This window comes from Schistocerca gregaria, chromosome 2 (genome assembly GCF_023897955.1).
Source record: "Schistocerca gregaria isolate iqSchGreg1 chromosome 2, iqSchGreg1.2, whole genome shotgun sequence".
Classification (NCBI taxonomy): domain Eukaryota; kingdom Metazoa; phylum Arthropoda; class Insecta; order Orthoptera; family Acrididae; genus Schistocerca; species Schistocerca gregaria.
The window spans coordinates 166,143,155-166,168,426 of NC_064921.1; the positions used below are offsets into that span (position 1 = coordinate 166,143,155).

General features: G+C 43.8%; 1 protein-coding gene across 1 annotated transcript in view; it reads right to left on the bottom strand.

Moving 5' to 3' along the window:
• Nucleotides 1–698: 698 nt before the first annotated feature.
• LOC126336596 (WAS/WASL-interacting protein family member 3-like) overlaps nt 699–25,272 on the bottom strand; it is a 38,765-nt gene continuing 14,191 nt past the window's right edge. The window contains exons 2-6 of the mRNA XM_050000461.1: nt 13,194–13,426; nt 9,535–9,687; nt 6,358–6,658; nt 4,422–4,601; nt 699–3,034 (exon numbers count right to left, since the gene is read on the bottom strand). Of these exons, the coding sequence (XP_049856418.1) occupies nt 2,834–3,034; nt 4,422–4,601; nt 6,358–6,658; nt 9,535–9,687; nt 13,194–13,426 (1,068 nt within the window). The 3' untranslated portion in view covers nt 699–2,833. The remainder of the gene's footprint in view (nt 3,035–4,421; nt 4,602–6,357; nt 6,659–9,534; nt 9,688–13,193; nt 13,427–25,272) is intronic.

Sequence of the window (25,272 nt, forward strand, 5' to 3'; positions counted from 1 at the left end):
CAGTATCTAATTTATTTGTGACCTCCGCGTAGAAGTTGATTATTCTCTCGTGCATCATAATTCTCTCCATTTTCACTGGAGCTAACGACTCCAAGAGCTACGACCATTTTTAATGTGTTTATCGTCACATGTAGCTTCGTCCAGTGGGCCACATGGAATAATTAACGTACCATTATTCTTCCCACTCAGGCAAAGAAGTGTGACACATAAACTGATGAGCCAAAATGTCGTGAACACTTTGAATAAAAACAATTAAAATGCCGATGTTTCGGCCGTCTTTCCACGGATCTTCTTCAGGGCGACAGGAATCGAATCTGGATAATGCTAACTAGTGGCAAAACTCCGGATTCGAATATTGGTCCAGCAGACCACCTGGAAAATAACTCCTATACTTTTATCATAGACATGCATAATGCACTGATGTGCATCTCATCGTATATGACTGAGAAACATTTCAATAAATCGTCTGTTTATAGTCTTAATGTGTAAACAAATACAAAGACATAATCTCTTTCTCCAACGCTGCTACTGTCTTCATGTTGTGAGCGTTACTGACGGTGAATGAAACCATCCCACTGTGTTATCACAGAAAATTGCAGCGTTGCTACTACCAACATTCGACTAATAAAATTCATCAGGCACAAGGAACTGTTTCTATGGAATGACACTGTCTGTAAAAGGTGTAATAAAAAAAGGAATATAACAAAGAACACAGTTTTATTTAATATGGAAATATATTTCGAAACAAAATTTGTTTTCCATTTGTCAATTTATGTTTTCGTCAAATAAATAGAGGAAAATTGTTGTATTCAAATTTATAAAAATATGGCTATTATTTTTCAAAACATTAAAGTCGGAACGTAACAATCTAATTTTCACATACAATACAGAAGTATTGAAAACTTTCTTACAATTGGAATGCTTCGACTAAAAGTGATAAATAACATCAGTCACACCCTAAGGATAACAGTCAATATTTAAAACAAATTTTGTATTGAACTTATTTGAAGCATATCAGGAAACGAATAACTGGCAGTGTTCCTGTGATTCGGAGGAAGGTTAAAGATCTACAAAATAATAATTAGATACATATACAGTAGTCTAAAGCTGTAAGTTTGGTTGTAGTACCTGTATACCAAAATTGTTTAGCACTGTGGTACAATGTCATCTACATTAACAAATTTACCCATGTAGTATAGGGCGTTTGAGTTAATTCCGAAGCTGAGCATACGTGTAATAAGTAAACGAGGAAACAAGTAGAGCATAAGAAGTCCGGAAATGTGAGTGATTAAAAGAAAATAGTGTTAGTGCATAGGAGACACTCAAGTTTTGCTGTTAAAGTTTGAAAAGGCTCAGTAACTATCAGCGCCTATCACATAGTTATCTGGGGTGTTGTAAGGTAGGCTGATTTTGTGTTCTATGGGTAAATATATCAAAATTTCCGCACCAACTCCATAATGAAAAAGACAGATACGTTGTAAGTTAAAGCAAGTATACCTTTCATATATGTTATTCATTAAATAGTGGACACAGCCGAGACAGATGGAGATAGAAATATGGAAAATGCAAGGTTTGCTTTGCTACTACTAGTTGGTGTACAGAGTAATCATAGGAAAACGTTCCAGGCTGCAATAACAGGACACACTTTTCATGTTTAAACTATTCAAGTAGATCGTTCACTAGATATCGAACGGATGTGGGAGTATAGTAGTAAAGTTACAGTAAGAAAGTTCTTGAAAGGAATTTGCAGAAAAAGTTGTTTTATAGGCTTAGAACCATGAAAGAGGTTATTCCATGCCACGAACGTAACACATAAGTACCTAAGAATAGTTAACTTTGCCGTATGAAAAGAAATTAGTCCTATCTTAATTTGTGTCAACGACGGAAATTAATTTTTAGTAGTGTGTTAAATGGGTACAGTAGCTCTATTGTCTACAGCTGTAACAAAACGAAGAGTATAAAGCCCAACAAGAAAAAGACAAAAATTTTAAGTTTTGTAAGTTAAAGTACACATAAGTTTCAGCTACCGATATGCAGTATATACTAAACCCATATCAGAAAGACAGAGGCACGAATATCATAAATGTATGGTACGCCCTATCACCAAGAATAATAAAGAAGAAGTATAAGAAAACTTTCCGTGACCCAATATGAAGAACCCGTTTTATACGTTTAAACTATTAAGTAGCTTGTGAATATCCGTGAAAACAAATGTAGAAAAGGATTTTGGAGGCGAAGAACCAGGAGAACTGATTATTGCGTTTCAGGAGACATAAGGCAAAGAGAAAGCAGGTGATTAACGTTGCTGCTTGTTTCAAACCAACATTTACGTACCTTGGGATTAGCTTCAGAAACTACTTTCAGTAAAGTGCAACATATTAGTGGTTAATTCATGTGTAGAGTACGAAAAGAGATTCAAGAAGGACTTTAGCATTATGGAATGTTAACAAAGAAAATTCACAGAAATCACAGACACACTGCCATTCGTTCCTTGCTGCTCCTTAGGAAACTAGGGTGTTTGTAGGAAGCGGAATGCTATAGGAACATTCAGATATAATTACATTAAATGTGTAAGAGAAGGTGAATAGATAGATTAGGAATTTATAGTGCGTCTTATTGTTTGCACAGCCCTCTGTTGAAATACAGGGTGAGCAGTGTGTATGAGGACTGTGAAGTCTTTTCTTAAGTTCGCCTTTCAAACTGTACTACGGAGAAGTGTCTATAGAGTAAATCGTAGAAAGCGGAGATGTTGAAATGTCTGTACAAAAGAAAGAGGCGAGCTTTGAGTACTGTACAAAGGTGGCACACGCCCATAGGGGGCCGGCGCACTGCTCTAGTAGAAGGAGGAGAAGCTGATGTCTGTGAGCGGTGCGCTGTTGCTCTGCGGCAGAGCGTAGTCCTTGGCCAGCTGGTCCAGGATGCCGCCACCGGTTCCAGCTTGCCTCACCTGGGGGGCAGGCCTCGGGGGCGGCGGCGGGGGCGGGCTGTGGTACACCGGGGCGGGGCTGCGGTGCTGGATGGGCTGCGGCGGCGGCTGCGGGCATAACATTCACGTCATGAAACACCATATTCAACACTGAGGCGACAGAAGTCACAGGGTAGCGATACACACATAAACAGGTGGCGGGGAGCAAGGTACACTACTGGCCATTAAAATTGCTACACCACGAAGAAGACGTGCTACAGTCGCGAAATTTGACCGACAGGAAGACGTTGCTGTGATATGCAAATGATTAGCTTTTCAGAGCATTCACACACGGTTGGCGCCGGTGGCGACATCTACAACGTGCTGACACGAGGAAAGTTTCCAAGCGATTTCTCATACACAAACAGCAGGGGACCGGCGTTGCCTGGTGAAACGTTGTTGTGATGCCTCGTGTAAGGAGGAGAAATCCGTACCTTCACGTTTCCGGCTTTGATAAAGGTTGGATTGTAGCCTATCGCGATTGCGGTTTATCTTATCGCGACAGTGCTGCTAGCGTTGGTCGATGGAATCGGTGGGTTCAGGAGGGTAATACGGACCGCCGTGCTGGATCCCAACGACCTCGTATCACTAGCAGTCGAGATGGCAGGCGTCTTATACGCATGGCTGCAGTTCGGAGACCATATGCTGCGGTTACCCTTGACGCTGCATCACAGGCAGGAACGCCTACGATGGTGTACTCAACGAGGAACCTGGGTGCACGAATGGAAAAACGTCATTTTTTCGGATGAATCCAGCATGATGATGGTCGCATCCGTGTTTGGCGACATCCCGGTGAACGCCCATTGGAATCGTGTATTCGTCATCGACATACTGGCATATCACCCGGCGTGATGGTATGGGGTGCCATTGGTTACACGACTCGGTCATCTCTAGTTCGCATTGAATAGTGGACGTTACATTTCTGATGTATTGCGACCCTTGGCTCTACACTTCATTCGATCCCTGCGAAATCCCACATTTCAGCAGGACAATGCACCACCGTATGTTGCAGGTCCTGTGCGGGCCTTTCTGGGTACAGAAAATGTTCGACTGCTGCCCTGGGCAGCGCATTCTCCAGATCTCTCACCAATTTAAAACGACTGGTCAATAGTGGCCGAGCAAGTGGCTCGTCACAATACACCAGTCACTACTCTTGATGAACCGTGGTATCGTGTTGAAACTGCATGGGCAGCTATACCTGTACACGCCATCCAAGCTCTGTTAATGCCCAGGCGTATCAAGGCCGCTATTACGGCCAGAGGTGGTTGTTCTGGGTACTGATTTTTCAGGATCTGATGCACCCAAATTGCTTGAAAATGTAATCACCTGTCAGTTCTATTACAATATATTTGTCCAATGAATACCCGTTTATCATCTGCATTTCTTCTTGGTGCAGCAATTTTAACGGCCAGTAGTGTAGTTTGGTGGCTGGCCGTGGGGGGGACGGAGTAGGTACCTGCGGGCGCGGCGGCCTCGGCTGCTCGGAGTAGACTACGCCGCCCACGGGGACAGCGCCGGGGACCTGGGCGCGGGGCGGCGCCGGTCCTAGGCTGGGTCCGTGGCTGTGGCTGCGGCTCGGCGACGGCGGGCCGGCGGAGAAGCGCGGCGCAGGAGCCGGCGCGGGCGACTCGTAGAGCTGTGCAGCAACAAGTAGTCAGTGGGACAGGCTCATTGTCTAATGACGAATCCAATGCACATACTTCATTCACTTCGTGATCCAACAACATTTCTCACCAAATACTGTTTTTTTTTTACTTTTAATTACATTCATATAGTTATTATCGTAGTATTTGCTTATCTACTAATATAAAATGGATGTGAAATGTTATTTTTAGTGAAACATCACAGTTTTAAAATTAGGAGACGCGTTTGGTGTGTCCATGTAGCTACGACAATTGATTATTATGATTATTATTATTATTACTATCATTATTGTTCTTATTAATGATTATTATCAGAATTAGCCTTTTCCTGCAGCTTCACGTGTGTACGCGTTTGACACATACACTGAACACACCTCCCCCTCTTTGTGTCTAACTCTTCCTCACTTGTTCACCTCATCCTCCAACCACAATCTCCTCTTCCCCACTCTCTCTCTCTCGTCTCTTTGTCTCCTCCTCCACTCTCTTTGCCCATTTCCTCCACCCCTCTCTCTGATCTTATCTTCCTCCTTCCCTACTTCCTACCATATCTTGCTCTCCTCTCTCTTTCCATCTCCATATCTCCCTCCTTCTTTACCACCTGAACACTACGCCTTTACACCTTCCCTCTGCCTTATGCATCTCACTCTCCTCCCCTCTCTCTGTGCATATCCTCCTCTACCTAGCTCCAACTGTTCCCAGTCATGCTTGTCAGCACATGTAGCCCCTGCAATATAATTCAGTAAAGCAGCAGTTACCACTTCCACAACATATATGTTATGCAGTGTAGGGTAGAGATCAGGAGCTTGAAAATCCTTTATTTGCCCCTGATGTACACACTGCCATGCAAAGCAACTTAATAAAGTCTGCTGATACTACTTCAACACTACATGTCGGTCAAGCAGGAAAACCTACACGTCATGGCCTGGAAAACAGTTTTTTGCTCCTGGCATATAGGCTGCCCCACCAAGCAGGTTTATTTGGCATGCTGATGCAGTTCCCTAACATGTCTGTAATGCAGGGCAGTCTGTAAGACGAGGATGGGAAGAAACATGTTTTTGCCCATGTCTCTGTTTCTGTTGGAACTGGGAGGTTATAACACCAAAATGCTGATCCTCTTGACACCTGCTATCTCTGTGCGTATTTTTTGCCGGAATTGATCCAGTGAGTCTGGAGAAGATCCTGAAGTGAATACTGAATATTAAAATATTACCCCATAGGGTGTCATGTACCCCTTGAGCAGTGAGTGACAATAACTTGTGGTCGGCACATGCCATCTCTCATACCGGTCACTCCAGCGGTATCAAGTGACCCTACCCCTCCTCTAAATTGGGTATTGTCGCCTAACACATGGCTTCATTTTTCACTGAGCTCTTGCTGCGATGGCTCTGGCGTGCAAGTCACTATACGCCACTTTGTGACTGAGTCAAAGTTGAATAACAAATGTGGAGGTGCTGGATCAAATTGAGGAAACAAGAAATTTATGGCACAAATTGAGTGAACGAAGCCACTGTCGACAGGGCACATCCCGAGACATCAAGGAATAGTTAGTTCGGTAGTGGAAGTGTGTAGGGTAGAAACTGTAGTGGGAGACCAATGCTTGAATACAGTAAGCAAGTTCAAATGGATGTAGGCTACAGTTGTCACGCAGAGGTGAAGAGTCTTCCACAGGATAGACTAGAGTGAAGACGTGCATCAAACCACAACAACAACAGCAGTGTCCAGATGGCGCAGAAAGGAGAACGCACGTACCTGCTCGAAGGACTGCGGCTGCCTTATGGGAGCAGGCCTAGGAGGCGGCGGCGGCGGTGGGGGCGGCGCGACGCGCACCGGCGCGGGCTGGGGGCGGGGAGGCGCCGGCCTGGGGGCGGGCCTCGGGGGCGGCTGTGGCTCGTAGTACTGGCCGTCGTCGTACTCGGGCTGGTCGCTGCTCAGCGCCGACAGGCGGCCGCCGAGACCGCCCCCGCCTCCAGGCTGCTGCTTGCGCGTTGTCTCGTCCACCAGCGTGGGCGGCGCCACAGTGATGCCCTCTCCAGATGGCTGGAAGCCGAACCTGCACCAAGCGGCACCAATGAAGACAGCGATGTTAGGGCTTACACCTCCATAGGACAAGTCAGGCAGGCTGCGTACATGAAGTCGTTACACACGGCATCTGCAGAAATGTTCCAGGAGGGGGAAAGATACGGAAATTACCATTTTTTCATAAACTGTTAGGTCTATAACTTTTCTTCCAGCGTTTTTCCATGCACTTCTAGACTTTATTGTGAAAATCTTACAAAAAATTTACAATCGGAAGTACTGGTCATCTCTGACCAATACTTTCATCCTTCGGGCAGAGAAACGGATTCCACGGCGGAAGAACCGAGCGTCTTTTGAGGATATCTATGAACTGATTCAATTTTGCAGTTGTTTGTATGACTGGAAGTGCTGGCCAGCCTTGCCGTGCGCCATTGACCGAAAAAGGTTGTAGTCACAGGGAGCAATTTCTCGAAAACAAGGCGGGTGGTGTAGGACTTTCCACTTCAACGTATCCAAGTATATTTTGACAGGTTTTGCTACAAAATCACCTTTTCAAGTCCGTCGCTGTTTTGTGGCCGTTTATCTTTCAGAGCTCGGCTCAACCGAATCATTTGCTTTCGGTAACAATCTCCTGTGATTGTTTCCCTCGGTTGGTTCAAATGGCTCTGAGCACTATGGGACTCAACATCTGAGGTCATCAGTCCCCTAGAACTTAGAACTACTTAAACCTAACTAACCTAAGGAGATCACACACTTTCATGCTCGAGGCAGGATTCGAACCCGCGACCGTAGCAGTCACGCGGTTCCGGACTGGAGTGCCTAGAACCGCACGGCCACCGCGGCCGGCGTTTCCCTCGGTTGCAGTAGCTTGCAAAATCTTGTCTCTTCTACCGAACGCCGGTCGTCGACGACAGAATCACCGTTCTTAAAGCGTCGAAACCATTCTCTGTACGTTCGTTCTCTGAATAGGGGCTCACCATAGGTCTTACCCCGCATTTTATGAGTTTCAGCTGCAGATTTCTTACGTCAAAGCAGTAAATTAAAACTTCTGCAAGTGACGAGAACTGGGCTTGTAAGTTGGCATATCCAGTCGAGAATAACTTTATGACGAAATAACAAATCGACTAATGTTTTCATGCCGTTATGTTAACAAATGCTTAAATTCAGTATATGACCACATGCACACCACTTGCTGCTACTGCCAGCTGTTGCAAAACGGCGGAAGCAAAGTTGTCGACCTAATATACTGTTTCTCGGTAAGCTATAGTTGACAGAAACAGTTACACATTCAATTTTTGAAAGATAGATTTGTCTGATACCTAAGTGGTAAATACATTCCTTAATGCATGCAAATATGTATTATGATAATGAATTTTTACTGTAACACTCAGGAGTTACATCTTGTTATAATTACATCCAGGGTATCCAACGAGCTACTCATAAAAACATTTTAATTCACATGCTGATAGTTTTAGGTTGGCAATGAACAATAAAAGTATGGAATGCAAATGAAGTCTGAATGAACTGTGAAAAGAAAAAATAAATGTTTCACAACACAAAAGTATCAAGAAAGATTCACCACAAAATATTAATAAGCTGGAAAAACAGGACATAAACATTAAAAACCGGTTACTCAATTGTGTGTCCATTCATAAAACTTCACCCCTGCATTATTTTCATGATATTGATTGGCATAATTAAAGGTGAACCTAATGTGTTTAGAAAGCTATATCTTTTTGGGCTGTTTCGGTAAGACGGAATTAGATGAATGTAGGAGCATCTCCCAAAACCACCTTCATATTCTCAGGTAAAATCGCCTTTTAATGGCTTTGGACTGAAGCAAGGCAGTCCTCATCTCCCCAGTTTGATAGTCATGTGCAGCATTGTCAATTGAACGGCACGATTCGTCACTAAGGCTATAAGTTGCTCTGTGTCACACGCCTCGAGTTTGTCAAGCTCCCAATAAGAATGTGACAAGACAGATAGGTAACAGATCTGAGATCCACAACCTGTGTCAGACTGTTGCGTAATACTATTTTCCTTTACCTAGGCCTCGAAATAATAACTTGTCGTTGTCAACGTAACTCAGTCATAAGTTGAAAGGGTAAAGGAAACTATGAACAACAGTTTTCTGGGACCGCTATTCTGTGAAATGCAGACAATTAAAATCAGTCTCACGTACAATGATTATAACTCTGTTAAATCTGTGTATGTGTTCCGCCCATAAAGATCACGTTTTCAAAACCAAGTGTGAAATACTGACATGAAAAATGTCTGGTCTCAAAACATCCGAACAAAATCTTCATGATTTATCTTTGACGAATAAACAACAGTCACGACTGCTTCCCTATTTGACTAATTTAATTATTGTAGTGGATCGTAATGTCAGCATCGTTACATTCGGAGGAAACCTAGTGCGTGTGATTCTTCTCTTCCGCTTTAATACTCATCTGTACTGAGACACGCCACTTATCTCAACACACACAGACTAAGGAGCACTTTGTTAAATGTCTCCGATTTAATTAAATCCATGAGTTTATTAAAGACAAAACTGCAAATATTTTCAGTTTCAGATTAAGTCACAAGTGAAGAAATTACCATAGTTACAAAGACAGAGGAATAATGTACTGAGAAAAATGAAGACAAGAATGATGACAGTGACATACCGATTTACAAGCTATCTATAGTTAAGCAACGTAGTCCGGATAGTAGGTAGATAAAAGATCTTGTAAATGTGACAAGTACTGGGTGGGCAAAATAAAACTGCCTGAGAAAATATTTCACGCGCCTTAAGGTAGACAGTGCAACTTAATTCTCCCGCGCGTGGGGGTTGGTTTACCTATCTTAAGGTAAGTGAAATATTTTCTGAGACAGTTTTCTTTTGCACACCTTGCATATGAAGCAGCTCACCTGTTGGCGCCGTATTCCACGACTCGCACCTTGCCGTTATCGTCGACGTAGCCGTACTTTCCCATTACCTCGCCTGTCGTCAGTTTGGTCTCAATCTTAAAGGAGCCGTCGGCTCCCTCGTAACCGTACGTGTATGAACCATCCTCGTTGTGCCTGAAAAGTTATAGTAAGCTGTCTCTATAGATGTATGTTTACGGCTTTACTTAACTAATATTCGACTTTGTAAAGTGATGCAGTATAGTTACATTCCACTAATACCATGATGGCCAACACTGCGGGGACAATGAAGAGGGAAAAACAGGAATGGAAAATAAAAAGAGAAGTAACTGATTAAAGAGAATGTACGGTAGGGGCACAGACCCTCTCCTCTGCTCTTCAATCTTTATACAGAAGAAGCAGTGAAGGAAATAAAAGGAATTTTCAGATACGGTTTAAAATTCAGGGTGGAATGATATCAATAATAAGATACTCTGATTATGTCGCTATCCTTAGTCTTATCTTTAGTAAGTAGAGAAGACACAGATGCTCTCGAATGCAGAGAACAGAATATGACCACTTAATATGGACTGAGAGGAAACCGAAGAAAAAGTGAACATGAAATTATCGATAATTGTAACATAAAACTGGGTATTCTGTAGAGGCCGAAGTGAAGGAATTCCACTACTGCACCTTGGAAGGAAACTAAATAGTGACGAACGAAGCAAGTAGAATATAATGAGTAGCTAAGTATAGGCAAAACAATCTATCAGTATATTAAACAGGATTCATCTCGAAAAAGAAATTTGTGTGAACTTACGTGGGAATGACAGATTTTTAGGGAAGCGAATCATTAACTGTGGAAATCTGGGAAAGAAGAGGTTTAAAAAGTATGAGGTGTGGTGTTACAGAAGGGTGATGAAAAGCGGGCTTATGAGCAATAAGAAAGTTGAAACTTACTGGCAGATTAAAACTGTGTTCCGGACCGAGCCTCGAACTCGGGAGCCCTGTCTTTCGAGGGTAAGTGCTCTACCATCTGAGCTACCTAAGTACGACTCACGCCCAGCCCTCACAGGTTCACTTCTGCCAGTATCTCGTCTCCTACCTTCCAAACTTTACAGAAGCTCTCTGCGAACCTTGCAGAACTAGCACTCCTGAAAGAAAGGATATAGCGGAGACATGGCTTAGCCACAGCCTGGAGGATGTTTCCAGAATGAGATTTTAATTCTGCAGCCGAGTGTGCCAGACTGAGACTCGAGCCGGCCGCGGTGGTCTCGCGGTTCTAGGCGCGTAGTCCGGAACCGTGCGGCTGCTACGGACGCAGGTTCGAATCCTGCCTCGGGCATTGATGTGTGTGGTGTCCTTAGGTTAGTTAGGTTTAAGTAGTTCTAAGTTCTAGGGGACTAATGACCACAGCAGTTGAGTCCCATAGTGCTCAGAGCCATTTGAACCATTTGAACTGAGACTCGAACTCGGGACCCCTGCCTTTCGCGGGCAAGTGCTCATTCTGGAAACAACCCCTAGGCTGTGGCTAAGCCACGTCTCCGCTATATCTTTTCTTTCAGGAGTTCTAATTCTGCAAGGTTCGCAGAGAGCTTCTGTAAAGTTTGGAAGGTAGGAGACGAGATATTGGCAGAAGTGAACCTGTGAGCGCGGGACGTGAGTCGTGATTGGGTATCTTAGATGGTAGAGCACTTGGCCGCGAAACGGAGGGGGTCCCGAGTTCGAGTCTCGGTCCTGCACACAGTTTTAATCTGCCAGGAAGTTTCATATCAGCGCCCACTCCGCTGCAGTGTGAAAATCTCGTTCTGGAATAAGAAAGTTCTCCACAAAATCGGCGACGAAAGGAAAATTGATTATAAAAAGGGATGGGATAACAGGACGTAGGTAAGGCATCAGAGAATGGCTTCATTGGTATTAGGGGCATACATGGAGGAAGAAAATTCTAGGTGAAGACAGAATTTGGAATGTGCACAACACGTAAGTGAGGACGTTCGGCGAAGGTGCAACTCCGAGAGAAAGAAATTTGTAGAGATCAGGAGGAAGGGTGATAACTCACACACATGGGAAAAAGATAATTGTCATGTAAAGTATCAAATGGTCAGGCTTGACAGGGATGCTGGGAAGATGATATTAAAGCTATACAGAGGGGCCCAAAAAAATGTATCCACTGTTTAAAAATCCATAACTTGCAAACTAATTGACGGAGTTGTCTCATTTTTGGCGAAAGTGTAGCTTAATGTCCAACTTAAAGACAAAACTCTAGGTGTTCGAAATGGTCACCACACTGCCGAACTGCAGCACCAACTACTGACTGCAACGTGTTCAGTTGGATATTTGCACATGAATGTACGATGGATTCTCGAAGTTCATCCAATGTGCGTGGATTTTGTCGATAAACGACATCCTTTAGTGTTCGCCACAGGTTAAAGTCCAAAGGAGTAAGTTCTGCTGAACGTGGTGGATACTCCACAGCACCTCTACGGCCTATCCATCTTCCTGATAGATTTTCGTCGAGATACGCCCTAAGACGATTTTGGTAGTGAGCTGGGGCACCATCTTGTTGAAAGTAACCTCATCCGTTTCCATGCAAGTCTCGGATGGCAGGTAAAATGGATGTCTGAAGCTTCTGAAGGTACACCTCACCGGTAACTGAGCCGTCAAAGAAGAATGGCGCAATCCCGCCCCGGTAAGGCAACCTCTTCCGTTTCCATGCAAGTCTCGGATGGCAGGTAAAATGGATGTCTGAAGCTTCTAAAGGTACACCTCACCGGTAACTGAGCCGTCAAAGAAGAATGGCGCAATCCAGCCCCGGTAAGGCAACCCATACCACACATTTACTCCTGGCAAATTCACGGCTTTGTCTACATGGACGTTCGGATTTTCGACGGCCCAGTAGATGAAATTGTGGCGATTTATTGTACCCTTGAGTTTGAACTGTGCCTCATCAGACCACACAATCATCTCTGCAATCTCTTCATCGTTGCGCACCATGCAAGTAAACCACTCGCAGTACTCCATTCTACGATCTGCCTCGTCCTCATCCATTGCGTGTAGCAGTCGTGGGATGCAGCACTTCCACTTTGCTGTGTTCAAAATTCGCCGAACACTTGAGCGACTCACTTTAGTTTCACGGGCACACTGTCTCACAGACTTCTGTGGCGAACGAGTGAATTGTTGTAACACACGACGGGAGTTAGCTGGACTTGTTACTGTTACATGTCGTCCAGATCGTTGTTTGCGTACACCTTTAACACAGACTTCGGCTTCAAATTTGTCTCGAATGCGACGAATCGTTAAACGTTTCGGTGGCTCTGTTTGATACTCATTTCGCCATTGCCGTTGAACCTCATTAATGTTTTCGCGCTTAAAACACCACTTCAAAACTGACTTCCTTTCGTCGAATGTAAGCCTTGCGCCAGCCATGTTTACTCGAGTAACTAGGTGCAACTAAGAGCAAAGCACTGACTATCTGGTGACTGTCATCTGACAAAACAAAACAACGCTATATAACGCTTGTGTGGCGATTGCCGGAGCTACAAACTATTACACTACCAAAGATGAGACAAGTCCGTCAATCAGTTTGCCAGTTATGGACTTTTGAACAGTGGACGCATTTTTGGAGCCCTGTGTATGTGCATTCAGAGAGCGGCAGAGCGCCCCCCTTTGACTGAGGTGTGTACCTGTTGATCTGCTTGAGGATGGGGACTGGCGTGGGGCGCGCGGCGTTGGCGGCCGAGCTGGAGAAGGAAGAGCGCACCGGCGAGGACTGCTGGGGCGGCCGGCTGTACGAGCGCTGCGGGGGCGGCGGGGGTGGCGCGGGCCGGCTGGGGGCCGGCTCCTGGTAGTCCTGGTAGTCGCTGTCCAGGTAGTTGCCGTTGTACTGCGCCAGCGACGCCGTCGCCAGCAACAGCACCTGCAACGCAATCGACTGTTTGTCACTCCTCTGGTGCACACACTGCGACTGGCAGCTGGAAGGCCGATTAGCGGGCCTTGAACGTAGTTATTTGACTACCATGTCAGTGCTGATCTTCGTGTCTTATCAAAATGGGAAAAGTTAATGCTCAATTCATCTCAAACTCAAGCGCTGTTGGGTGGTGGTCATTATACATCATTTCAGGTATTCCTATCGCTTTTGACCCTAAGTGGAACAGATATAAATTTGTCTGCCTCTACAAAGAGTCTAGGAGTAATAACAGACGAAAACTGAAATTGAGCTGAGCACACGGATACAGTTTCCAAGCAGGCATTAACGTATCTCCATCCTCTCCAAAAATGTAAAAAATGATCATTCCCTTTGATTTTAAAAAGAAACTTGTGGAAACACTTGTACTTTCAGTTGTTGGTTACAGCGATGTTATCAACACAGCATCAACACTCTTTCTGTCCTATGAGGAGTACAAAAGAGTCTTGGTTCTGATGCTGAAATTACTGCTTCCTTTTTCATTAATGACTAGCGTTTCGCCTAACTCAAGACATCTTCAGACTGGCCTCTGCGTATGTTGTCGCAGGATGTAGAACGTCCCTTGCAGCATGTTTACCATTTGACAGATTGTATATGCCTGTTCCTGTCTCGTATTCACTAGACCACACTACTCGTCGGGGCAGGGGTATCGGACGTTATGCTTCTAACACATGAGGGTAGCATATATTTACCCCGACTAGTTTCTTTGTACATGACAAGGGCAATTTATTTTTGCGGATGTTGTACCATCAGTATCCATAACTTGGTTATCAACATTTCTCGCTCAATCTAAAGACGCGTTGATGTGGGTGAAACACGTGTCATTGATGGATAAACATATAGTAATTTCAACATCGTAATTATGAATGTTTTTCTCCTCATTCTACATACTGGTTGCTTTATCACCATGCCATTGAGTGGAAAACCTTTCTGTTCCCTTTCTATCACTCAACAACCTGCAACTCCTTCATCGTAGGGAGAACTCTATTCTGGAACGATCTGTATCACTTCGTCAAAGAACTAAATGATATCTCCAGCTTGAAGACAGTTAATGGTATATGCACTAAAACAATAACACTTAACCTTTACAACGTAGCCTTATATCCCATCGCGCCTTCCCCTTTTCCCCGATTCGCTAGCTGTTGCTCTCTATTTCAATTACTCTAGCTCATATCTCACTCCTTTACAGCTGGAAATACATTATTTATCTATTACTGTCACTGTTGTTATTGTTCCTGTTAGCAGTAACAGCAGAAGTAATAAAATCGTTTGCATTATTTGTGTTAGCTCTTAGTCACTACTGTTACTCCAAATAGCGTTAAATAAATTCATATCTTGTTTAAAATCTTTGTCGTTTCATTACTATCTATTATATGATAATTATCATCATTAACTACTAGCAAACGTATTGCGTGTATGAAACTCTGGTCTAATGTAAGAGAGAGCCTTGTGACCATTGCCTCATCGGGTTAAATAATGAAATTTATGTCCTCGAGTTCCTTTGAATGTATGTATCTATAGAAAGGTATTTCCCCTGATCTGAAAAAGAAGTCAACAATGTGTAGCAATATTTAAATGGGTACTTATGAGAAGCGTAATGACCAGCTGTATCAACTATTTTGCACGGTGGGAAAATGACCGTAAAGGAAGTAACAGTGACGAAAAACCGAAAGTACTTACGAAGAATTTCGCAGATCCCTTGCTGTATAACTGAAGCCGATATCTTTTTACTTGTGCTTGTTTCCAACAATCATTTTAAATCACGTTTATTCCTAATTTCATTACTGTAGTTGTTGGAGCTAATTGTTATAGTTTCAAGCATGAAATGTGCACTTGTTCTGGAACACACACGGGTAAAAACTTGTGTTTCTGAGAAAAGAGATGCGTTCTACCCAAATACGCTCTACTTTCGTTTGTTTCTCGTACAGTAACACGTTTCAGAAATGAGTATTGTTTATTCACGTGAACGGCCTTCACGAGGACATAGCTAGACGTAGAAAAAAAATGTTATCTCACAACGTGCACGCAGTTGAAAATATAGATTTCCCGCAGTATAGGAATGATGAATGGGTTGCATACACACAGGGGAAATTTGTGCTGCCTCGGAACGTCCTGGTTTCCTATAAGTCTGACATCTGTAGAAGGAACTGTACAGTTACGATATGAGAAAGTTCATCAAAATCTGTCAGAAACGCGTCACTCTTCTGTTAGTTGTACCTGCTAAGGGTCTCAGGCTGATGCACAAGACTGAAGAATTGGTACAGCAACCTGCCTGTAAACCACTTTTTTAGTGGATGAATAATTAAATTTTCTTGAGGTTTTACCTATGAATCTCAGTCTGGCATCTGCTTTCCCTATTATTTGTTTTATGTGGTGCTTCCACTTAAGGTCGCTCTGTATAGATACTCCAAGGTACTTTACGATGGATGCTGTTTCCAGCAATTTATCATCAATAATGTAGTTGTAGGGTAGCGGATTTCTTTTCCTTTGTATGCTCAAAATATTGCATTTACATACGTTAAAGCTTCGGATTTTTTACCCATGGACTAAAGAAAGAGTCAAAACCAACTATTTTCCTTTTTCAGATTATTTACCCATGGTCTAACTAAAGAGTTAAAGCCAAGTGTTTTCGTTTTATTATTTTGTGGGGCTGTAACTAAGGAAATATTGAAAAGGTTTCAAATTATGTTACAAGATTGTTGGAAGCAGCTATCTGCTCTCATTATCAAAGACAGGATGAGTATAATATGACTAATTTCCACTCTGTTTCAAGAGAAGCTAGTTTTTCAGGCACCTTTGTGATTATGATGCCATATCACCTGCACTATGTGTCAAACTATGATATAATTTTGTAGGTGCATTCACCGGCACATGTGGACACTACCTGTAAAATGTGTTGCAAATAAAGTTGGTACTAAAGAAGTAATAAACTAAAACGTCATACTTGATACTGAAGTTTTAGAACTGGAAATGTAGTAAGCGATAAACATTATTCCTTTCATTATTTTGTCGAGAGTGTCAGCAAGAATGCGTTTTGAAAAATGTGGAATTTATATGTAAAGTTTTTTGGGAGTCGCTATGTGTTCTCATTAGAAAATACTAGATGAACACATCCTGGGAATTTGCGCACCGTGAGCTATGCAGCCTTAGGACATATACCTGGTGTTTACTAAAGAACTGTCGAATGTTTTGGTAGGTGGTAGACCCTTCCGAACAAGAAAAAATGTCTAGTAAACATGGGCTCTAAATGCATAGCTTAAGAGATATGAGCACCTTCGAAACTGTAAAACGCATATCTTCGGTTCAACAAGCCAACACATCTCTTAACGTATGCATTTTAGAGTCTGTGTTCGCTAGAGTTTTGTCTTGTTGTTTTGGTGGGTGCTAGCATCTTGCATATTCTACACTTTTTTTCAACAGCCTGAGTACGCAGTTTCTAACTTTACTACTGTTGTTATTGTGTTAAATCTTTAACATAAGGTTATACCTATTAACGAGCACAATGCGACAGCATAATTTCGGTTTGTTATTACAATGAAGAGCCAAAGAAACTAGTACACCTCCCTAATATCGTGTAGGGCCCCGCGACCATGTAGAAGTGCCGCAGCACGACGTGGCATGAACTCGACTAATGTCTGAGGTAGTGCTGGAAGAACAGACATCACGATCCTGCAGGGCTGTACATAAGTCCGTAAGAGTAGGAGGGGGTGGAGATCTCTTCTGAACAGCCGTTGCATCCTGGATAAGTTCAATAATGTTCATGTCTGGGGAGTTCGGTAGCCAGCGGAAGTGTTTAAACGCAGAAGGGTGTTCCTGGAGCCACTCTGTAGCAGTTCTGGACATGTGGGGTGTCGTGTTGTCGTGCTGGAATCGCCCAAGTCCGTCGAAATGCACAATGGACATGATTGGATAGAGGTGATCAGACAAAAGCTTACGTACGTGTCACCTGTCAGAGTCGTATCTAGATGTATCAGGAGTCCTGTGTCACACCAAACGCACGTGCCCCACACCATTACAGCTTGAACAGTCCCCTGTTGACAAGTAGATTCCATGGATTCATGAGGTTGTCTGCATATCCGTACTCGTCCATCCGATCGATACAATTTGTCACGAGAGCCGTCCGACCAGGCAACATGTTTCCAGTCATCAACAGTCCAACAGGTGTCGACGGTCCCAGGCGAGGCGTAAAACTTTGTGTCGTGCAGTCATCAAGGGTCAGCGAGCAATCCTTTGGCTCTGAAACCCTATATCGATGATGTTTCGTTGAATGTTTCGCACACTGACACTTATTAATGGCCCGAATTGATATCTGCAGCTATTTGCGGATGGGTTGCAGTTCTGTCACGTGGAACGATTCTCTTCAGTCGTTGTTGGTCTGATTCTTGCAGGATCTTTTTCCGGCCACAGCGATGTTAGAGGTTTGATGTTTTACCGGATTCCCGATATTCACGGTACACTGGTGGAATGATCGTACGGGAAAATCTCCAGTTCATCGCAACCACGGAGATGCTTTGTCCCATCTCTAGTGCGCGGACTATAACACCATGTTCAAACTCACTTAAATCTTAATAACATGCCGTTGTAGCAGCAGTAACTGATGTAAAAAGTGCATCAGACACTTGACTTACATAGGCGTTCCTGAGCGCAGTGCCGTATTCTGCCTATTTTCATATTTCTGTATTTGAATACGCCTGAGTTTACCCGTTTCTTTGTCCGCTGCTCGTGGTCGTGCGGTAGCGCTCTCGCTTCCCGCGCCCGGGTTCCCGGGTTCGATTCCCGACGGCGTCAGGGATTTTCTCTGCCTCGTGATGACTGGGTGTTGTGTGATGTCCTTAGGTTAGTTAGGTTTAGGTAGTTCTAAGTTATAGGGGACTAATGACCATAGATGTTAAGTCCCATAGTGCTCAGAGCCATTTGAACCAGTTTCTTTGGTACCTCAGTGTATTTGAAACACGTACAGTGAAAATGAAACTTCTACATCTAAATCTATATTTATACTCTGCAAGCCACCCAACGGTGTGTGGTGGAGGGCACTTTACGTGCCACTGTCATTACCTCCCTTTCCTGTTCCAGTTGCGTATGGTTCGCGGGAAGAACGATTGCCGGAAAGCCTCCGTGCGCGCTCGAATCTCTCTAATTTTACATTCGTGATCTCCTCTGGAGGTATAAGTAGGGTGAAACAATATATTCGATACCTCATCCAAAAACGCACCCTCTCGAAACCTGGACAGCAAGCTACACCGCGATGCAGAGCGCCTCTCTTGCAGAGTCTGCCACATGAGTTTGCTGAACATCTCCGTAACGCTATCACCCTTACCAAATGACACTGTCACGAAACGCGCCGCTCTTCTTTGGATCGTCTCTATCTCCTCTGTCAACCCGAACTGGTACGGATCCCACACTGATGAGCAATACTCAAGTATAGGTCGAACGAGTGTTTTGTAAACCACCTCCTTCGTTGATGGACTACATTTTCTAATGACTCTCCCAATGAATCTCAACCCGGCACCCGCTTTACCAACAATTAATTTTATATGATAATTCCATTTCAAATCGTTCGTTACGCATACTCCAAGATATTTTACAGAAGTAAAAACGTTAGATGGGCAACCTGAGAGAGACAGAGTGGCTTTTATGTTTTTGTTGACCTTTATTCAGTGCCTGTGTTGTAAATTACGTGACACGCCGTAGGTTTTGGTTTTGAGAGTGCCATCTTCAATCAGGTCGGATGGCAGCGAAAGTAGCTGGCGGAGCGAAACTGAACGCGTTCTGCCATCGGCTGCGGCAGCCGCGCCCGCACGCCGTCATCCTTGGTTGCGGACGGCGGGCGGCGGACCGCGGACTGCCACAATTGCTGTCCGGCTGGCCTCTAACGGGACCGGCACCGGTCTCGACGGCCTTGGGGCCTCCGTGGTCGCCGCGCCCCGCCAAGCCTAGCCTGCCGGACGTCAAGGGCCGGCGGCGGCGTAACCAGCGGCACGTTGCAACTTCCAGTTAGACTACACGCTAACCACAGCGCGTATTTACTTTCCGTGGGCTTTTCACCTAGCTTACACGCAACAGAGTATTATAACGGCGATTACACTACTGGCCATTGGGATCCATCACGGAACGTGCAGCCACGTCTCGATCCCTGAGTCAACAGATGGGGACGTTTACAACACAACAACCATCTGCACGAACTGTTCGACGACGTTTGCAGCAGCATGGACTAACAGCTCGGAGACCATGGCTTACCCTTGACGCTGCATCACAGACAGGAGCGCCTGCGATGGTGTATTCACCGACGAACCTGGGTGTACGAATGAATCCAGGTCCTGTTTACAGCATCATGACGGTCGCATCCGTGTTTGGCGACATCGCGGTGTACGCGCATTGGAAGCGTATATCCTTATCGTCATACTGGCGCATCACCCGGCGTGACGGTATGGGGTGCGATTGGTTACACGTCTCGGTCACCTCGTGTTCGCATTGACGCCACATTGAACAGTGGACGTTACATTTCAGATGTGTTACGACCCGTGGGTCTACCCTTCATTCGATCCCTGCGAAACCCTACATTTCAGCAGGATAACGCACGATCGCATGTTGCAGGTCCTGTACGGGCCTTTCTGGATACAGAAAAAGTTCGACTGCTGTCCTGGCCAGCACACTCTCCAGATCTCTCACCAACTGAAAACGTCTGGTCAATGGTAGCCGAGAAACTGGCTCGTCACAATACGCCAGTCACTACTCTTCAACTGTGGTATCGAGTTGAAGTTGCATGGGCAGCTGTACCTATACACGCAATCCAAGCTCTGTTTGACTCAATGCCTAAGCGTATCAAGGCCGTTATTACGACCCGTGGTTGTTCAGGATACTGATTTCTCAGGACCTATGCACCCAAACTGCGTGAAAATGTAATCACATGTCAGTTCTAGTATATTTGTCCAATGAATACCCGTTTATCATCTGCATTTCCTCTTAATGTAGCAATTTTAATGGCCAGTAATGTAGAAGAGCAGAAAGAGCAACAAAAGACCATCTGTGCGGCAGTGCTTGCACATTTCGAGGCCGATCGTGGCAATTTTGCACCTAATATCCTCACAGGCAATGAAACATGGGTTCATGCCATGGAGTGGCCCACAACTACTCTCTTCCGAAGAAAAAGTTGAAAATTGTATATCTCAGCCGGTAAAGTCAGGGCGGCTGTCTTCTGGGACCTTGAAGGGGTTATCCTGTTTGATGTTTTCCCTCATGGTGGAACGATCAACTCGGGAGTATAGTGAGCTACCCTCAGGAAACTGAAGAAACGACTTCAGCGTATATGTCGTCGCCATAAAATTGTCAACGCAAGGCCTCACACAGTCTGCACACCTAAGAGGAGCTCGCATAACTTCATTTTACTGTTCTTATGATCCACCCTACAGGCCGGGTCCCGCACCTTCCAACTTTTATCTGTCTGGCCCAATGAAGGGGGACGGAGGTTATCGATGCAGCAAAACGTTGTCTCTCACCTCGACTGTAGAGTGATACTATGTGGGGATACAGACCCTCCCAGGGAGGTATTGTGATGCCTTTGCATTGAACGAAGATGATGTTGAAAAATGTGGTTTTGTAGCCAAATGGATGGGGAATAATATACTGTTTTGGAATCCCTAATAAGACCAGCCAGCTTTCAGAAAAAAATGTGTTGCATAAGTTATTGAACCACTCACGTATATATAGAGTGATTTTGCTGAGCGGGGACTAGCTGCTAGAAATGCTCGCTGAACGCAAGAGAGGTGACAGGTACATGGCCGGAAATGCTTTCAAGGCAGGTATACTCTCTTGAAAAGGGAGATAAATATCTTTGGCTTTGTAAGTTTCAACGAAAGCTTATATGAAATCACACCAGACAAATGGGATTGTTATGTGCTTACTAGTGTTTTATTTCCACACTCGAGAGGACAGTGAATTGGAGCACCATTATGTAGTAGCCAAATTAACCTTCATACCACTAAAACGACATCTTCTAGCCAGGGAGACAGAGTTTTCCGCAGGAAGTGCAGATATGCCTCGCCTGTGAGACGTTGTGGAAGGATGACTGCGGATGACTGCACCCATGATACGATCCGCCCCAACATTGACGTTGAACGGGTACAGATGGTTCGTTGACACCTTGCTATGGGTACTCTCCTTGGTCCACAGTTGTGCAGGTTCACGATGCTACACTTAGTAAAGAAACACTCATCTGTCGAGAACATGATGCATGACAGCAATCCCAGCACCTTGGTAACATGTGCGACGAACTAGAGACAAGCACGCAGACGGAAGTCCATAGGTAATAAGCTCTGGAGGTGTTGTGTGTGATAAGGATCTCCGCAGTCAAGAAGAACGTTCCACAGTGTTGAGTGGCTTACCACATCCTGGCGGGCCAACTACCTGGTGCCGACACTGGGGTCACTGTCAAAGATGTTTTATCTACACTTTCGAGTCGGTGTATCTCTCTTGGAACCTATTTATGGCTATATGTGGCGAGGTTGGCCCTGGACAAGAGTGCCGGTACAGAGGACACAAAAGGTTACCAAAGAATTTAACAATTAACTCAGAGAGGTATGTGAGTTCTACTACAGCTAGTGCTCATTTCTTTAACGTACTAGAAGAAGTTCTTCCCTCAGCCAGCGACTGTAATCGGACGCTGTTGTCACATGTCGTTTTTGCACTGTAATTTTGCATAAACAGTTCATTATCGAACAGACGTCTATCTCTAAGGTAGTTTATGCGACAACACTGCGATTAATTCTAACAGCTAAAGTTTACACAGTTCGCTCATCTTCTACAATAGTGTTCTTGCAGCTATAGTACTTCTCAACGATATTGTAGGATCTCAAAACGTAATGAGTTTGTAAGAAAACTATCTAAAGCCAGTATCGCGTAAATACTTCTTTATTTTCAACAACGAGTTTCGATAGACTTTGCTGTCATCTTCAGGTCTTCAAAGATTTTGTTAACAAACGTGTTCATTATATGTTGGAACCTCACGCTAGATTGTCATGTTAACGGATAAAATGTAATAACTAACCACTAACATAACAATTTCTCTGAAACGCTTGAGATGCGTGTCGTGCTGAAGCAGCATCTGGTACGTCAGTGTATATACTAAAATCACTTACAAGAGCAAAGCTACAAATCGTTGGTGATAATGCTAATGTTACGCTGACAGGAGGTGTGGTGTTGATGACTGGCATATGTTGTGGGGCAGGTTCAGCCAGTTGATCGGTTTTCCTCCACCGCGTGCAGTGCCTGTAATGATGATTAGATAAAGTAGAGAGTGAAACCCAGTCCTAACATGTAGCCGACTTTTCGTTAGCACCAAATGGACGTCAGAGCTTCGCTTAACGCATTCGATGGACCGATCCCCGTAACTTGCGTCTCATACACTCACTTCATGAAATGCTACGGAGGGGTTTGTAATTTGATACTGGACGATGGCACGAGATATGGTGATTAGGAACTTTCCGACGGCAATTTATTTCCCCTGCGAGGGAAATATTCGTGGTGAAAATTTCTTCCATCGCCAGGACTGGAACCGGCTACCTCCGAGTCCAACGCTACTACACCAGAGTTCGTTAGCGACTGCGGCTACTGATTCTGGTATGCTACGGAAATGTCTTCAAGAAACGAGTTTTACTCTCGACTACTGTTTCCGATTATTTCGGAGTGAGACGATTCAGAATTCAGTGTTTGTTAAGTAAAACCACTTACATAAAGTGTCAGAACCAATCAGTATCGAACTATGAAAATTGTTATAGCTCCAGTTTCTTGCCATGTCACTTAACGACTTATCAACCATTTAATATTGACAGTGATCGGAATGAACCTGGTTCTAATCCTACTCCCTCCAAACTATGTATTATTAAGTATTGTTGATGGAGAATGCAACCAGCCACAGATACATATACAGGGTGTTAAGGGTCATTAGTATCTTAGTGTGTACCCACTTCAGTGTGTTGCTTGTTTTATCTCTGCAGTCTTCTCATATACAAGTCCCATAATTTACTACCTGATATGAAACTTCCTGACAGATTAAAACTGTGTGCCGAACCGAGACTCGAACTCTGGACCTTTGCCTTACGCAGGCAAGTGCTCTGGGTAGCTCAGTTGGCAGAGCACTTGCCCGCGAAAGGCAAAGGTCCCGAGTTCAAGTCTCGGTCCGGCACACAGTTTTAATCTGTCAGGAAGTTTCATATCAGCGCACACTCCGCTGCAGAGGTGAAAATCTCATTCTACTACCTGCTGTTTTCTGCACAGTCATAATTGCACCACTACCTGGACTATGCCTGTCAGTATAGACTAAGGTTTTGTATCCACGTGCCCACACTTCAACTCCTGACTAACTACCCAGAGGAAAATAAACATTAATGGCTTGCTCTTTCCACATGTACCTGGAGGTACTACATAACCTAAAAACATATTGCACCTAATAGCTATTATTAGTAATCTGCTAATGAAATAAATATTGATGTAATGTTGTTCATTACACTGTTCCCAGTGATCAATAAAAATTTCTGAACTTATAACCGTAACACCTTGTATTTGTGGCTTGTTGCATTTTCTATTAACAATTGCTAGTTTAATAACAGCCAAGGAGTTCAATAAGATACAACATTGATAAAAAAGCATACATATTTTATTTGTCGAGAGCCCGAGGGCGCAGTAAACTGCTACAGGGAATGTCACTATTACACGCCCCATTTTTTCAATTTATGATTCGTTCAAAGAGCGCATAATCACTTCCTCGTCCAACAATAAAACGCACGAAATCAATAAATGTAACTGATGTATTTCAGTGTGTTCTTATCATTGAGCCACTAAAGATTTGTATTGTGAAAATTTCCTTGGCCAGTATTTATTTTGATTTCAATGTTATCACGATGAGTTTGTATGTCACTGTCAAGTGAGTTGAAGTTTTGTATTTCAGTATCAGATTTACTGAAATTACTACTTCCCATCCTAGGCGGATATCAATACGATTGCTGTTGTCGTGTGAAGTATTCATTTCACTGTAATAATAGGTTAATTTAACATAATTCATTACAGGCACTACAAAATTTTCAACGAAAAAGGTTTATAACTGCCACGACACTAGTTGTGATATCTAGTCAATCGACATTTACATGCACGTTTACAGATGACTCACGATGCTCGCCACTTAAACATTCAGTAGATTAAAATGATGCATAGATATGTAAGAGATTAAATTCATGTTCGGATGAATGAAGACAATTTTATTCTATCATAGACAAAAATACTGTAACAGGGAAAATGTGTACGAGAGCCACGAAATGGGAAATAATAGCTGGCATTCTCAACTCTCAGTAAATCACTTGAAAGAATGCTTCCACTACTCACTTATTTCTTGGCGGACATAGATAGAAAATGTCATCAAGTTTCGGATAATGAGTTCAATTTACATGTACTAGGAATAGGATTACCATTTAAGCGTGGTGCAGAGATCGGTGTAACGGCTACACGTATTTCCATTTATGAGTAACCAAAACTCAAGAGGTGACAATTGCTTGTAAATGTGGGGAGAATAAGACACTTGATTATTTATTTAGTTTTTTCTTTGGTATGTTTACAATGCCCAAAAAATCATGACGTTAAATTCGTGTGGTTTAGGGGCAGCTGGCAATAATCAAAGTGGCAAGGTTGTCAAGAGTATTCTGGTAACTCACGATGCTGATCACCGCTACCCGACAACCACGATAATGAACTGGGATTTACATTGTTTATGAAATTGACCGTGATTGTTGTGGTGTCACCGACAGACACCA